This window comes from Delphinus delphis, chromosome 3 (assembly GCF_949987515.2).
Source record: "Delphinus delphis chromosome 3, mDelDel1.2, whole genome shotgun sequence".
In the NCBI taxonomy this organism is placed as follows: Eukaryota; Metazoa; Chordata; class Mammalia; order Artiodactyla; family Delphinidae; genus Delphinus; species Delphinus delphis.
The window spans coordinates 36416726-36434462 of NC_082685.1; the positions used below are offsets into that span (position 1 = coordinate 36416726).

Genomic DNA, 17737 nt, shown 5'->3' on the forward strand with positions numbered 1-17737 from the left:
AATTACGGAATAATGCCTCACGTTCTTATAGCACCTCGTATACCTTTCATAGCGGCTTTCTAGAACTATACATTTTTGAATAATTCAGTGTCTTTCTCACTCCGTATGATGTAAATTCGAGGAGAGGAAGACACTTTGCGTTTACCGTGTCCTCAGCGTGTTACACTACCTGGCTACTAATTAATGCTAATTTTAACTTTTTTTTTAACTTCACGCACTTCCCCCTTCATTTTACAGCGCTCTAGTGAGGCTTAAGCTGTCGTCTGCTCTCTACTACGTTTTTCTTTGTTTGTTTTGTTTTACGTCGTATGACGCGGCGACTCTTAAAAAAAAGTTTCAAAGAACAGAGCGGAAAAGAAGCTGCTCAAACCTAACCCATTCTATAGACCCACAGTAGAGAAACGGACACAGCACAATATCTCGCGAGACCAGCTCCGCTTGGGAACCTGAGACTCGAAGAGTTCTTAGCGCGCATGTGTGGGTCGTCCGGAAGGTGCCGCAGGGGCTGCTGGAAGAGGGAGGAGGTCAGGAAGTAAACATAGATGGTCGGCTTCCTTCATGTCCGGCTGTCTTGGTGTCAGCAGCGGCGGGACCGGGTAGGGAAATATTGTGAGGACTTCAAGAGGGAGGTGGGTGAGGGTGAAGAACCCCGAGAAGTGGACCAACGGCTCCTAATTGTTACAAATATCCTTACGAGACTGATAAACGCTACGTTGAGGAGGGAACGGGGACCTAGAAGGAAGCCGCCGTCCTAGGCCTCAGTCATAGTACCTGTGCCCAGTCAGACCAGGACTGTGTCTTCAGTGGTTTTTAAAGTAAGAATTATAAGATGCCATTGGGGCTGAACTGTCCAGTACAGTAGCTGTTAACTGTTGTGGTTCTTAAGCACTTGAAATGTTGGCTAGTCTGAATACGTGTAAAATCCATATCAGATTTTAAAGACTTAGTTTTCCTAAGTCTAAACAGATTTTTTCCTATGTTGAAATGATAATATGTTGGGTATATTGGGTTAAATGTTGCAAAAATAATTTTACCTGTTTCTTTTTACTTTTCTAGTATGGCTGTGGAATATTTTAAATGACATATAGGGCTAGCGTTATATTTCTCTTGGACAGCGCTGCATTAGAGGGTTTTAAGCTTGGGTAGTGGACATGATATGATCAAATCTGTGTTTTGAAAAAATAACACTGCAGTGTGGAAAACTGATTGGAGGGAATTGGGAGAGACTGGTAGGGAAAAGTATTAACACTAAGGTTATTGACAGTAGAAGTAAACGAATTTGAGTGATATTCAGAAGGTGAAAATAACGTTACTTAGTGATGAAATAGGTGTGGGAATTAGCTGGAACACTTATGAAAAGAGATGGATGGTGGTGTCTTTCATCAAGAGAGGGAACAGTGGAAAAAGATTTCATAGAGAAGATTATGAATTTTTTTTTAGTTGAAGATTATGAATTTGAATTAAGATTTGTTGAGTTCAGGTTTCTCAGAGATACTTAAGTGGAGGTACTTTGAAGTAAGCAAGTGGAATGTATTTATTGGAAGCTCAGACAAAAGGGCTGGAGTAGAGAAATAAATTGGAGAGCCAGCAGTTGTATACTGTGGCTATCGAAACCTTGGAAATAGATGAGCTTGTCCTCTGGTGGAGTTTAGAGTGATGAAGAAGGCCCCAGGATTGACCCTTGTGGAATCCAAAATAAAATAACTGGGCAGAAATGGATGAACTTACAAAGGATTCAGGAGAAGCAGCGAGAGGGGTACAAGAAAAACCAGGAGAGTATAGTGTCACATAAGTCAAAGGATAAGAATATATCAAAAGGGGAAGGAACAGAACTGAAAATGTCCAGAGGACTAGGCACATTGATAACTTAGTGGTAGCTTTGGAGTGGGGGGAGGGGTGTGGGAGCTAAATCAGAGTGATTGAGAAGGGAAGCAGAAGATGAGGAAATAGAGACGATGAATATAGGTAAATCTTAAAGCATCCAGTCTTTAAGAGGAACAGAGATAGGACCCTACGTACTCATTAAGGGTTAGTGTGGTAGAAAAGTTTGAGACACTTATGTAGAGAGGAATTCAGGAATATATATGAGAGAAAGAGTCTCATGAAATTTTAAATACATGTGTATGTCTCTCTCCACTTAGAGTTGAGAGAAAAACTGCAACAGTATATAAAGACTTTTGTGGAGGGGAAAGAGACCTTTCCCTTACAGATACTATGAAGAATAAGGCATAAGTTGAAAAATAATTGATATTACAATTACAAAGGTAGTCTATACAGAATCTAAGAATAGAGATATTGTAGTGGGAAGGGAGAGACAGCATATGCTTGTTATCTCTATAATAAAAAAATTAAAAATAAAATAATTTATATTAGAGTGCAAAAATTTCCAACAAAGAAACTAAAAATAGTGATATAACTAAAGGGGGAGGAGAGGTTTAGGAAGATAGGGACCTATGTTAGTGATTAATCTTGTATCAGAGCAAGAAGTTAACTAATAATGTCTAGAATATGAAACATTCTGTATAACACACAGTATGTGTCATTAGAGTGTACTTTTTTTTGGTGGTACGCGGGCCTCTCACTGTTGTGGCCTCTCCCCTTACGGAGCACACGCTCCAGACGCGCAGGCTCAGCGGCCATGGCTCAAGGGCCCAGCCGCTCCACGGCATGTGGGATCTTCCCAGACCGGGGCACAAACCCATATCCCCTGCATCAGCAGGTGGACTCTCAACCACTGCGCCACCAGGGAAGCCCTACAGTGTACTTCTGATAGTTTCACTGGTGAATTCACCAAGGGCTAGTTTATACTAATAGATATTTCTTCCTTTTCATAGAGAAGGCCAGATAACCATGTCAGCTGTAGCCATGGATGCAGGTAATGCGGCCACCCTTTCGGGGTCCAAAGAAATGAGTTTGGAGGAACCAAAGAAGATGACCAGAGAGGACTGGAGAAAGAAGAAAGAGCTAGAAGAACAGCGAAAATTGGGTAATGCCCCTGCAGAAGTTGATGAAGAAGGAAAGTAAGTACTTTAATTTTTTTGCAAAATCTGTTCAGAATTCAAATAAATGTCTACTTGGTTTATCAATTTCTCGTCCTTTGCCTTGACAGGAAGCCATCTTTATCATTTACATCATTTTTGTTTTTATTTATTTTATTAAACTCATATGTATAAGGTTTAGTAATCATATAATAACGAAGGACTTGTAATGAATAGCTGTAGTCCTTTTCAGTTTTCCCACTCCCTGTCCCACTCTACACAAGTGACTATAGTTGACCCTTGAACAACACAGGTTTGAAATGTGTGGGTCCACTTATACTCAGATTTTTTTCAATAACTACGTGCAGTACTACACAATCTGCCATGGGTTGAATCCTCAGATTCCAAACCATGGATACAGAGGCCCGACTGTTCAGCTTGAGCATCCGCAGGTTTTGGTATCTGAGGCAGGTCCTGAACCAGTCCCTCTCAGATACTGAGGGATGACTGTACTTGTCAGTCTATTTTGAGTTTTTCTGGTTGATACCTCCACATCTCTAAATAACATACCTATACCATTATTATAATCAACTCTAGACATTATTAGTTAACTTCTTGCTCTGATACAAGATTAATCTCACTAACATAGGTCCCTATATTCCTTCATCTCTCCTCCCGCTTTAGTTATAACACTATTTTTAGTTTCTTTGTTGGAAATTTTTTCACTCTAATATAAATTATTTTCTTTATTTTTAATTGTTTTTTTATTATAGATATAACAAGTATATTCTGCCTTTCTCCTCCCAGTACAGTATCTCTATTCTTAGATTCTGCATAGGCTACCTTTGTAATTGTAATATCAATTATTTTTCAACTTCATTCTGTTAAAAAAAATTTTATTTTATTACAGAGACATCAATCCTCATATTCCTCAGTATATTTCTTCAGTGCCATGGTATATTGATCCATCAAAAAGGCCTACTTTAAAGCACCAGAGACCACAGCCAGAGAAACAAAAGCAGTATAGCTCATCTGGAGACTGGTACAAGAGGGGTGTAAAAGAGGTGTGTATGCAACTTGTATATATGCATGTGAAAATGGAGATTTTATTTTAAGAACTTAATATAAGAACCTCTAAAGCAATACTATATAAAGTAGAAACAGATTATATGACCTTTTATGTGGTATTAAAATTCACAGTACATACTACTTTAGCGTCTATATTTTATAAATTTGATATTGCTGAAATCTTTAAACTTTCTCATTTATAAAAGTGCAGGGTAAGCTGTGACAAAGTGAGAGAGTGGCATGGACATATATACTCTACCAAACGTAAAATAGATAGCTAGTGGGAAGCAGCCGCATAGCACAGGGAGATCAGCTCGGTGCTTTGTGACCGCCTGGAGGGGTGGGATAGGGAGGGTGGGAGGGAGGGAGATGCAAGAGGGAAGAGATATGGGAACATATGTATATGTATAACTGATTCACTTTGTTATAAAGCAGAAACTAACACACCATTGTAAAGCAATTATACTCCAATAAAGATGTAAAAAAAAAAAAAGTGGAGATTCTAACTGGTTTTCCTCTTAATGAATAAATCATTTCACTAGACAATATAGGAATGAGAGCCAAAGTTATTTTTAACTTATTCAGATAAATAAAAATTTTCCTTGTTTTTCTTTACATCCATTTATAGAATTCCATAACTACTAAGTACCGCAAAGGAGCATGTGAAAACTGTGGAGCCATGACACACAAAAAGAAAGACTGCTTTGAGGTGAGTTCACCTTTGAGAATTTTGGAAACTGTTGTCAGAGAGTCTCTTTATTCCTGTCAGAGAGCTTCATTCTGTTTTTTTAATTACCTATATTTAGGTACAAGTTAAATAAAAATTAATTTGAATGAAATTAGTTTCGCATCATCAGAAGTTTTGCTGGAAGACTAAATGATAATTGAATAAACCATAAAGTCCCATGGTATGTTCACACCCACTCTGTAAAGATTATATGAAGTTTTCCTCTGGGCTATAGATACTTAGGAAAAGATTTAATCTTATTCTGTTTTCCAGAGACCTAGGCGAGTTGGAGCAAAATTTACAGGTACTAATATAGCTCCAGATGAACACGTCCAGCCTCAGCTGATGTTTGACTATGATGGGAAGAGGGATCGGTGGAACGGCTACAATCCAGAAGAACACATGAAAATTGTAGAAGAGTATGCGAAAGTTGATCTGGTGAGCACAGTTCACTGCTTTCCTACTATCCTTAAAGAATGTACATTTTGCTGTATCTCTAATTTAGCAACTCTATTTTTTGAGTCTTCAAGCAATATAAAAATGATGGCATTTTTATTATTGTAGTAGTAGTAAGCCTAATTGAACAGTGAAATAAACAGTGTGCTAGCCCTATTTGGCAGCAATTTCTTTTTATTTCATTCTTATATTGTCCTTTACTCCATGACTTAGGTTGCAAAAAATACTGGAAGCATTAGAACAGATTAGTGTCCAAAGCTTTTTCCTTTCTTTTATAAACTCTTGGCCCCCAGACTATATCTTGCCTATGGGCCTGTTTTATACTTGTCTCACATAGCATTTCAGGGTGGGAGAAGGGGAAGAGGATAAGTCATTTCAGAAAATTGAATTTTATTTTAATTTAACCTAAATTTTTTCTGTTATGATTTCACCTACTCACTCCCATTTTTCAAACACCACAGTCACATTGCTTTTTTTGTTTTTGTTTTTAAGTAGAGTTAACATTTAAAATCATGGGATTTCACATAAAAATCTGAATTTTATATTTCTTGAACAGTGAAATATGCAGTAAACCTGGGCCAGCCTGGAGGGGTCAGTCATCTCGAGTCAGGTGGCACCTCGTCAGCAGGGATTGTTCTCTGCAGTTTACCCCTGGTGGTGTCTAACTTGGTTTACATTAATGCCTGGTTCAAACAGGAGTTTGTAACTCCTGTTTAAATATGGCTGATTGAATCCCACTCATTTTCATTTTTTGTTTTTTGGGGGGGTTTTTGTTTTTGGGTTTTTTTAACTTAATTTTTTTATACAGCAGGTTCTTATTAGTTACCTATTTTATACATATTAGTATATATATGTCAATCCCAATCTCCCAATTCATCCTGGTTTTTTTGTTTTTTAATTTAGTTTTTTTTTTATTGAATGAAAGAGTCATTAAATTCTACAGTGCCTTACAATTTTCAGAAGTTTCACACACATGATTTCATATAATCGTATGATAACCCCCCCTTTTTAAAATTTCCTACCCTTCTATTACCCCTCCCCCCTTTCCTCTATTCATTGCTAACCACTAGTTGGTTCTCTTTGAGTGTGCTGCTTTCTTGTTTTATTCAGCAGTTGTATTTTTTTAGATTCCACATACAAGTAATATACAGTATTTGTCTTTCTCTTTCTGACCTATTTCACTTAACATAATGCCCTCCAAGTCCATCCATGTTGCTGCAAATGACAAAATTTCATTCTTTTTTTTATGCCTAAATATTCCATTGTATATATATTCCACACATCTTCTTTATCCATTCATGTTTTTTTTAATTAATTTTTATTGGAGTATAGTTGCTTTACAGTGCTGTATTCGTTTCTGAGGTACAGCAGAGTGAATCAGTTATACATATACACGTATCTACTCCTTTTTAGATTTCCTTCCCATTTAAGTCATCACAGAGCATTCAGCAGAGTTGGGGGGTTTTTTGTTCGTTTAGTTTTTGGCCACACTGCATGGCTTTTGGGATCTTAGTTCCCAGACCAGGGATCGAACCCAGCCCCTCGGCAGTGAGAGCGCAAAAACCTAACCACTGGACCACTAGGGAATTCGTTGTAACTCCTGCTCTTTAGGAGCCAGAGGTCTAGAGCTACAAAACATGACCTTGTCCAATGACCTTTACTGAAAACAATAAACTTACGCATTTTACACATATAAAAATTAAATGTTCATTTGACTAAGTAAATTTCAAATGTTTCTTTTTTCTTAGGCAAAACGAACGCTGAAAGCCCAAAAACTCCAAGAAGAATTAGCCTCAGGAAAATTAGTGGAACAGGCTGTAAGTAATAAAAATGATCATTAAAAAAAAATTCAAACTCCTAGTAAAAAATGAAGATTGAAACAAAAAATTCATTTTATATCTCTCAAGTTAGAAAAGATTTTAGGGAGAGAGAAGTGCTATTGAGGAGAAAGAGTAAAACTGACTTATAGGGTTCATGCGACTATAAATTGATGCAGTCATTTTGGAGAGAATATTGCCATAAAACATTTATATACCTTTTCTGGAATTAAATTAGTAAATCCATCCATCCTAAATTTTTTCTAGTGTTCAGAAAAGTCATTATGCACAAAGATGTTCATTGCAGCACTTTTTACAACAGCAAGAAATTGAAATAGTTTAATAGGGAATTAGTGAAGTGAGCTATCCTTCCTCTGCATGATAGAATGTAAAATGACTTTTGTCAAAACTTTGTAACAACACTGGCTAACACTTATATTTTAATGACACATGGCTAACACTGGCTAATACTTATATTTTAATGACACATGTAAATGACACTTATATTTTAATGACACATGTAATGACACATGTAAAAAATATTTAATGACACAATATTGTAAATATTACAATATTACCACAGGGAAGACGACCAGAACACCAGTTCTCATTTAATATAGAATTAGTGAATTTTTCTTTTTTTTATTTTAGTATTTCCCACATTCTCCGTAATGAACATGTAATAATTTTATAGCTAAGCAAAAAATTTTCAAACTAACAAAAAAGATGTATTGCAGACAGGTTTTTTCCTTTTTTTTTCTTCCAGTCAGTCAACTTAATAGTTAGAGTATATTATACTTATTAGAGTTGTGAAAATTTCTTATAACAAATTAATGGCATAAGTAAATAATAAACATTTTCTAGTTGTCGAGTTTAAACTTCTAAAAGGGACGCTTAGCAAGTATAATTACAAAGAAAACACAACTAGGTAAGTTAATCACCAAGTCTGAGCAGTCACAGAAGCTACCTATCAGGCAGGTTCAAAGCACAAGTTAACAGACAGATAATGTTAAAACCCAGCTCTGCCCCTGGCTAGCTAGGTGGTCCTAGAAAAATTAATTTGCCTCTCTGAGCCTCAGTTGATCATCTCTAAAGCAGAGATAACAACACCTACCCCCACCAGGAGGTTTAGCATACATATCACAGAGTAAACACTTGGTAATTTGTAGCTATTGTTAATCATTACCAACTCTGGAAAAAAGAAGAGGGCCTTTTTCTGTTTTTCTAACATATTCTTTGTTGTTGTTTATTGTAAACATAATTTATTTTCCCAGTAAGCATACTTACTAGGAAAGTATGAATTTTGCCCATTTGGATATGAAGATTAACTGCATATAGTAGAGCTATGTGTACTATAGAGATTTAGCTGTCTGTGTAGCAATATAAATGTCCTTTGTTGAACTAGCAACTTGTAAGAACTCCAAAAAATATATATATTTTTAAAATTCCCAATTTTGAAGGCAACAAATATTCAGAAAAAGTACACAGAAAATTATAAAGAAGAAAAATATCCCCTATGTTAACTGTTAACATTTTCAAGTAGGCCTTTCAGTGTCCCAGTACACCCCCACATACATCCATGGATGTGTGTGATTATCATACAACATGTTTTTTAAATGGATTCATCTTTACATACTCATCACCTACTCTTTCAATTTAACAATATACAGTGCAGTGAGCACTTGTTCTCCATATCATTAAATGTAGACCTGTAACATTTATTTTTATATAAATTCACATGGTTCAGTAATCAAAATAAGAAGATAGATGTGCCTCCATCCACCCTATCTCTAAACCTCACCCCCCATAACCATTTTTTTTTTCTTACAGATCCTTTCAGAGTTTGTTGTGTAAATACAAACAAATACAAATATGTAATCTTATTCCCATCCTTCCCTCTTTTTTCTTCCCCCCATAAAAATGGTAGCAAAGTATACGTGTTTTTCCACACCTTGGACAGAATGACTTTAATGGTTGTTCAGTGTTTATTGAGTGCAATATTTTATATAACCAATCATCTCTTGTTGATCTGTTTTTTCCTAATTATTTGTACAATACCCAACACTAGATTCTTATAAGCCTTTATATAATAGACATTTTTTCTTTATGATAAATTCCTAAAAGTGTAATTGTTGATGCACTGAATATGTAAAATGTGATGACTTTAAAAAAAAAAATTTGATGACTTATCACTTAGCTAGCATTCAGAAAGCCTGTACAAATTCTTGCTTCCACCAATATACCATATATATATATATATATATATATATATATATATTTTTATACACACGTTTCCACATCCCCCCACTAATGGTATAAGGTATTGTTTTGAATGTGTGAAGCCTTTTTAAAAGGACATGATGAAGTACTGAGCACTTTGCTCTTGGCATTTTGTGGAGATAGAGAATATCGTGACCAACTGCTAATGAAGAAAGAGTGTCTTTGAGGCAAGGGTTTTGCACGCTTCTTAAATCACAGCGTGTTGTCACCTGAGTAGATTTCTTCATTGCTTAAATTTTACAAAGGCTGTTTTTTGGCTCTAAAGATACTTATTACATGATCCTGGTAACTTTTCTTTTTGGCCTTAATAGAAAAACAGTGAAGTTTAATGAAAATGTTATGTCTGAAGGCTGAATACATATGAAATGAATATTTTTTAGGTATACTGATCAACTTAATCTTTCTATTACGTTTGTGTGATTATAGTCCTATCATCAATGAAAATTTTGGATTTGTAGACAGCCTAATAAAATTATTCACAATGACATACTTGTATTCAAAACTTATGTGCTCACTACAAGTGAGAAATATAAGAATTTGTTCAGTTAAATTTGTTATATTATTTTAACTATGTTTTTAAAGTGTTAAATAATCAGTTGATTCAGTGGAATACAATTACAAATTTGTTTCCTTCTTTCATGACACAGAATTCTCCAAAACACCAGTGGGGAGAAGAGGAACCAAATTCTCAGACGGTAGTAAATATATGCCCTATCTGGATATACATTAAATTTTTAAAGTTCTGATGGCTAATATTAATAGTAATATATAATTCATAATAATAATAGGTTTAAAGAACACAGTGAGTAAGGTTTGGTTAAAGGGAAAACAAGAACTAGATGCTGCTCTTTTTTTCTTAAAAATTTTTTTCCCTCTCTCTTCCTCTTTCAGGAAAAAGATCATAACAGTGAAGATGAGGATGAAGATAAATATGCAGATGACATTGACATGCCTGGACAGAATTTTGACTCTAAGAGACGAATTACTGTCCGGAATCTCAGGATTCGAGAAGATATTGCAAAAGTAAGCCTTGCTAACTCAACATACATATTCAAAAAATATTTGTCTTCCCAGCCTAAATTTTGTCTACTAATATGGTACCTCGGTAGTATATGGGTAATACAGTCAGTCATTCCAAGGTTAGGTGTCATTCCGGTTTTCTTTCTCTTCACCTGTACCCCAGACATGCACACACACATTTAATTGGCTCCTCCTACTAGTCTGCTGAAATCTTCTTTGATGAAAGTAAACATTAACACAGTCTTAAAGTATTTTTTTCCTTCTAGTATTTGCGGAATTTAGATCCAAATTCTGCTTACTATGATCCCAAAACCAGAGCGATGAGAGAGAATCCCTATGCCAATGCAGGAAAGAATCCAGATGAGTAAGTACCAAGTTCAATGTAAGGATTTCAAGAGGGCGGCTGGGCCCGTGAGCCATGGCCACTGAGCCTGTGCGCCTGGAGCCTGTGCTCCACAATGGGAGAGGCCACAACAGTGAGAGGCCCACGTACCGCAAAAAAAAAAAAAAAAAAAAAAAAAAATTTCAAGGTAGGGGAGGGGAGCTTTTATTCATAAATCACAATCTGAATTAAAATGAGCATCACCTATGGTCAGGTCAGAAAAGAATTTCCTTAAAGAAATCAATCTCTGAAACAGTTTTTTTTTAATTTGTGTTTACAGAGTGAGCTACGCTGGGGATAACTTTGTTAGATACACAGGTGATACCATTTCAATGGCTCAGACACAATGTAAGTGTTTTCTCTATGTCAAGGTATTTTATATCAGCTCATAAGAAATTTAGGGGCATTTTTTAAAGCTTGTTTCCAAGAAGCATGAAAACAATTTAGGTGACAGCTCATTACGATGTTTTTAATTACTCTAGTGTTTGCTTGGGAAGCCTACGACAAGGGGTCTGAAGTGCATCTGCAAGCTGATCCTACAAAACTAGAGCTGTTGTATAAGTCCTTCAAAGTCAAGAAAGAAGACTTCAAAGAACAGCAGAAAGAAAGCATCCTGGAAAAGGTAATTTTGACCAAACTGCTAAAGGAAAACATTTCTTAATAGAAATTATCAGTTAATAAACATTTGATTTACGTTTGGAATACAATATACAGTCCATTTTAATCCATCAGGATTAGTCCTGTCCTTCCACTGATGCAATCAATTGGTATACAGTATCAGTGAAACTGTATCAGTGAGCTTTTGCAGCAAAACAAATCACCTCAAAATGTAATAGTTTAAAAAAAAATAGTTTAAATAAACGTTTCTTATTTCTCACCATTTTGTATGTCAGCTGGGTCTCCTGGTCTGAGTCTGCCTATCTGAAGTTGGATGATCTAGAATGGCCTCACTTTGGTTTCTAGCAGTTAGCAGCCCTCATCTGTCCTGAGAAGGCGCACCTGGAATAGCTCATCTCTGCCCCACATGGGTTCTTATCCTCTGATAGGCTAGCCCAGCTTCTTTACATGGCATTCTCAGGATACCAGAAACTAGCAGCAAAGTGTGCCCCAGTGCACAGGTGTTTTTCAGGTCTTTGCTTACATCATATTTGCCAGCGTTCCATAGGCCAGAACAAGTAGACTGGCCAGGCCCAGATTCAAGGGAAGGAGCAGCAAAGTCATGTGGCAAATGGGCATGCACAGAGGATAAGGGGAATTTTATGAGCATTTTGTAATTTACCACACTCAACAGATGAGTAGCAATTGAGACATCTTTTATTTGCCTGTGAAAATTTGGTGACATTTTTTTCACTGTGTTTTGTATAACAAAGCCCATGAAGAATAGTCCTCTAATCTTTCTGATTGGAAATAAACCCTTCAGTAGAGATTTCAATGCAAATCTTTGTAAAATATATTTAATAATGTTCAATGTCCTTTTAGTACGGTGGCCAAGAACACTTGGATGCCCCTCCAGCTGAACTGCTTTTAGCTCAGACCGAAGACTACGTGGAGTACTCAAGACATGGGACAGTCATCAAAGGACAGGAGCGGGCTGTTGCCTCCTCCAAGTATGAGGAGGATGTGAAGATCCACAATCATACTGTATGTGTTCAACCAGAATTATTTTTGTATCCTTGTTAGCATTTTGCTCTGGATTGTATTTTTCATTAGTAAGTCGTTGTGTTTCATTTTGTTTTTTTGCATTTTAACTGTCTTATTTTTTAATACAATTTTTAAAGGTTATACAGCATTTACAGTTATTACAAAATATTGGCTGTATTCCCCACATAGTACAATACATCCTTGTAGCCTGTCTTACAGCCAATAGTTTATACCTTCCACTCCCCGACCCCTATATACTGCTTCTCCCCTCCTCTCCACTGGTAACCACTAGTTTGTTCTCTGTATCTGTGAGTCTGCTTCTTTTTTTGTTGTATTCACTAGTCGTATTTTTTAGATTCCACATGTCAGTGATATCATACAGTATTTGTCTTTCTCTGTCTGACTTATTGCACTTAGCATAATGCCCTTCGAGTCCGTCCATGTTGCTGCAGATGGTAAAATTCTGTTCTTTTTTATGGCTGAGTAGTTTGCCATTGTATATATGTACACCACATCTTTATTCATTCATCTGTTGATGGGCATTTAGGTTGCTTCCATATCTTGGCAATTGTAAATAATGCTACTGTGAACATTGGGGTGCATGTATCTTTTCGAATTAGTTTTTTGTTTTTATCAGATATATACCCAGGAGTGGAATTGCTGGGTCATATGGTAGTTTTATTTTTAGTTTTTTTGAGAAAGCTCCATACTGTTTGCCACAGTGGCTGCACCAATTGCTGTTTTATGAAATTTTCCCAAAATGTGAAAGAATACTATTATTTTCACTCATATACCCACCATCTAGATTCAAATTCTTTTTTACAGATCGCCATATATGCTTTGTCTAGAAGAGTGTGTATGTGTGTGTGTGTGAGTGTGTGTAAGTAACTGTATATTTTTTTGACTGAAACATTTGGAAATTACAGATATCATGACATTTCACCCATAACACTGTATCATGTACCCTAAAATTAAGGATGTTCTCCTATATAACTACATTACCATTATCACACTTCAGAAAATTGACATTAATGCCTTAATATCACCTAATCTCTAGTCCTTAATCACATTTTCCAAAATATACCCCAAAATGCCTTTAAATAACTGTTTGGGTTTTTTTGGTTGGAGTGGGGATAACTGTTTTGTGCGTGAGTGTGAGACACAGAATCCAGTCACAGCTTATGTTTATTTTGTTATTTGGTTATCTCTCTTTTTTCTAGCATGTATCTCCCCTTTGTCATGACAGTGACTCTAACAGATCATGCCAGTTATCTTGTAAACTGTCTCATATCCTGTATTTGACTGGTTCCTAGTGATATATAACTTATTCCTGTATTCCCTGTATTTCCTATAAACAGGAATTCAGATCTAAAGGCTTGATTAAAGTTAAATATTTTGACAGGAACACTTCATAGGTGATACAGTGTATGTCATATTGCATCGCATGATAAAGCATATAATTTGCTGTACTTTAAGTACCCAAACTACACTTGTCTCTCTAAGTAAGAGTCAAAAACCTAGCTACCTAATAGGAGCTAGGCCAGTAATCATAGACGAGTGAAATGAGCCAGGCTAATTTTATAAACTAGAGAACACAAGCCCTGTCTAATAGGGGCGTCCACTGGTCAGCAACAACCAATTACTGACAAGTGGGAATGTGGGCCCAGAATTTCCCAGTCCTCAGTTTTTCAAGAGAAGTCAGATAGCCTAAATTTTTTAATTTTGGGGGGGCATAGAATGTAAGACCGTTGTAACCACACCTTCTCCCTGTTAGCTAGCCCTAGCATCCCCCAAATTTTCCTCCTTTTATCACCAGTATATGAGAATAACCAACAAGGACCTACTGTATAGCACAGGGGACTATACTCAATATTCTGTAATAACCTATAAGAGGAAAGAATCTGAAAATGAATATATTTATAACTGAATCACTGTGCTGTACACCTAAAACTAACACGACATGGTAAATCAACTACAATTTTTAAAAACAATCAAATTAATGAATGATAGAATTTTTTTAAAAAAAGAAAGAAAAACAGTATATGAGAGACCCTAGTTTCAGGTTCATTTTTAAATAACCTCTCTCTGTCTCTCTGCAGCATATCTGGGGCTCTTACTGGAAAGAAGGCCGTTGGGGATACAAATGCTGTCACTCATTTTTCAAGTACTCCTATTGTACTGGCGAAGCTGGGAAGGAGACTGCTGTAAGTAATTGCCCTCTAGTGCTTAAAAGTGAACAACAGCCAAAACTCTGAAGTCAAAATTTATATGAAACATATATTTTTATGTTTCAAATTTTAACTTTTTCTTGGATGACTGGTAACTATGACTCTCAAGTTAGATTACATATATTTTTCCACAGAATTCAGAGGAGTGTATTATAAATGATACAACTGGAGAAGAATCTGTGAAAAAACCTCAGACCCTCATGGAGGTAAGTCCATGATCAGTTGTCCTGAATTTTTAAGTCTTGGAGGGAGGACTTTAAAACTTGTGCTAGAACTTTGTTTTTGCTAGAACTTTGTTTTTGCATTAACAACACTATATTTGCATCCTCGCAATCAGATGCATCAGGAAAAACTAAAAGAGGAGAAAAAGAAGAAAAAGAAGAAGAGGAAGCATCGAAAGAGCAGTTCAGAGAGTGATGACGAAGAAAAGAAACATGAAAAATTGAAAAAGGTATTTTGTGAAGGCTAAATAAACAGTAAAGTGACCACAGCATTCTTTATTTGTAGGGACCTTAGGAAATTATCTAGTCCTATTTAAAAGCTCATTTTAAAAATGAGCAAATGAGCCCCTAGTCTGGGTGATTTGCTCAGGTCACCTATCAGGTGTAGAATACAAATAGAGATTTTGTGTGTCTTGGTATTGCCTGCTTCTTGAACTATTTGTTGAATATCACTAATGCACAGAAGAAAAATGCTTGGTATAGTTGTTATTTTAGAGTTATGACATGTTCGTCAGAGACTTGCCATCTGGCTCTATAATTTGTAAGTTTCAGCAAGTCTTGGGAAAAGTCAGAATTGCAGTCTCCACCAAAAAGCATCAGTTGCCGGCTTCTGTCAGTAAAATAAACCTCATTCAATTTTCGTTGTTAAATAAAATTTCTTTGAAATTTCATTGAAAATGTCATAGAATGTTTTGTGCTCTATGAAAATGTATGAGCCAAATAGTGATTAGTTGTAGCTTGACAGCAAAAGGGCTGACTCCCAAGCTCTTCCAGGCAATCTAGGTTTTTTGTTGTTTTTGTTTTTTTTGCGGTACGCGGGCCTCTCACTGTTGTGGCCTCTCCCGTTGCGGAGCACAGGCTCCGGACGCGCAGGCTCAGCGGCCATGGCGCACGGGCCCAGCCGCTCCACGGCATGTGGGATCTTCCTGGACCAGGGCAGGAACCCGTGTCCCCTGCATCGGCAGGCGGACTCTCAACCACTGCGCCACCAGGGAAGCCCGCAATCTAGGTTTTTGATGTAGCAGTTCATACTCAGTGGGGTCTTCTGGTACTCTACCACTTTTGCACAAAAGAGATCTGATGTAGAGCCACGGTACTCATTTCTTTCTTCTCACTATAGGCACTGAATGCAGAGGAGGCCCGTCTTCTTCATGTCAAGGAGATCATGCAGATTGATGAGAGGAAGCGGCCTTACAGTAGCATATATGAAACTCGGGAACCCACTGAAGAGGAAATGGAGGCCTACAGAATGAAGCGTCAGAGGCCAGATGACCCCATGGCCTCCTTCCTCGGACAGTAGTAACTGGTCGCAGGTGGTCACCAAAGATAGACTCTGCTGATACATTCTTTTAGATTCTTGCTGATGATTATCAATGGAAAAATCTGTATCTGCTCTCCTTGCTGCCTGACTTTAAAGCATCCAAAAGACTTATAGTAAATTCATTCCTTTCCATACTAAAGAAACAGAGAAGAAAAAAAAGCGGTATATTAAGTGCAGATTAAGATTTTATTTCCAATTTTATATTAATGATGTGGAAAAAGGTCTTGGCTTTCCACCTATCACAAATATCTTAACATTTATTTATTAAGTTTCAAACTTCATTTCCTCAATTTTTATGGCCCTTTATCTAGTGTTAGCACTCATTTTGAAGGCAGTTAGTTACTCTTTCTCAAAACAAGGGCTTCATTTTTTTTTTAATTAGTAGTAACTATAACTGTAGTTATTTGATAATCATTTCTTTTTGCCTTCTTGGATTTTTCTGATCTGAAGCTAATATCCTATCTTGAGCTCTGGGTTACTGAAAGGACTGTAGAACGTGTGAAAACTTTATCCCTGATGTCAGTCTGTGTAGTAATAATCCTGTTTTCCACTTGGTTATAAAATTTTGATTTTCAGAATATTTCCTTGTATCTTATACTCAGAACTAAATGCGTTAGCCTTTGCATGGAAAAAAAACTGTTTTGTCACCTTTGAGTCAGTGTTAGTACTAGGTCTTTTACCATTCTAGACATGAGTGTTTAGACACAGAAATCCTTTGCTTTAGCATAGAGGATATGGTCTGTGATACTAATTGCTGTTTTAATTGTGATTGCCTTTATATAACAATCATGAATATTAGATTTTTAAAAGATTATAGAATAACTCTTGTACCTAATCTTCATAGCCAGCAGGTGTCTTTTTGTAAAATTTGCAAAAAGCAAAACCTGAAGTTGAAGGTTTCTTCAAAGAATTACAAGTATAGCTTGTAGGGCTATTAGTAACTGAGATTGCCGCGATTTTTAGCCTTCTTCTAAGAACACTGTGAAGATAGTACTGACAGAGTGGGATCAGTGAAAACAGCCTGTTTAAAACCCCTGACACAAGGACATTGACTTTTAACAGCTCACTGGCTTTTCTAAACTACCAAAACCCACTAGAATATTGCATTAAGTTAGCATCTCAGAAATAGTGCTGGTGGGAGAGTAACTGAATCAGATTATCAAGTTCTGTGGATATACATGGTATCTAGATTCAGACCAGAAAGAAATTAAAACAGCAATGCAAATACATCGAATTCTTACCTACTTTAAGAATGTCAAAAATTTACATTTTCATATTCCTACCTTAACATAGACTTGTTCAACATAGTCTGATATTAGTGTCTATTTTGTATTTTATTTATCTTTTGTTGATAAAGATGTATAACTGAGAATACTTAACTGTGCGTGGTTTGCAGCATTATTTCAAATATTTGGGGACTTCGCTGGTGGTCCAGTGGGTAATACTCCACACTCCCAATGCAGGGGGCCCAGGTTCGATCTCTGGTCCGGGAATCAGATCCCGCGTGCAGGCCACAACTAAGAGTCCACATGCCACAACTAAAGATCCTGCATGCCGCAACCAAGACCTGGCGCAGCCTCAATAAATAAATAATATTT

The 17737-nt window shown here is 36.5% G+C and overlaps 1 protein-coding gene across 2 annotated transcripts; it reads left to right on the forward strand.

Moving 5' to 3' along the window:
- Positions 1-524: 524 nt before the first annotated feature.
- On the forward strand, positions 525-17529 carry SLU7 (SLU7 homolog, splicing factor). 2 transcript variants are annotated; one of them, XM_060008429.1, is made up of 16 exons: positions 525-596; positions 2835-3020; positions 3889-4042; positions 4675-4755; positions 5047-5211; positions 6978-7046; positions 9974-10021; positions 10218-10349; positions 10613-10710; positions 11009-11076; positions 11211-11350; positions 12208-12369; positions 14469-14573; positions 14732-14803; positions 14935-15048; positions 15939-17529. In XM_060008429.1, the coding sequence occupies exons 1-16, from the start codon at positions 559-561 to the stop codon at positions 16116-16118; spliced, it is 1812 nt and encodes a 603-aa protein (XP_059864412.1). In that variant the 5' UTR covers positions 525-558; the 3' UTR covers positions 16119-17529. The 2 variants fall into 2 exon arrangements, with proteins under 2 accessions (XP_059864412.1, XP_059864413.1); XM_060008430.1 differs by having other exon boundaries at positions 537-815.
- The last annotated feature ends 208 nt before the right edge of the window (positions 17530-17737 follow it).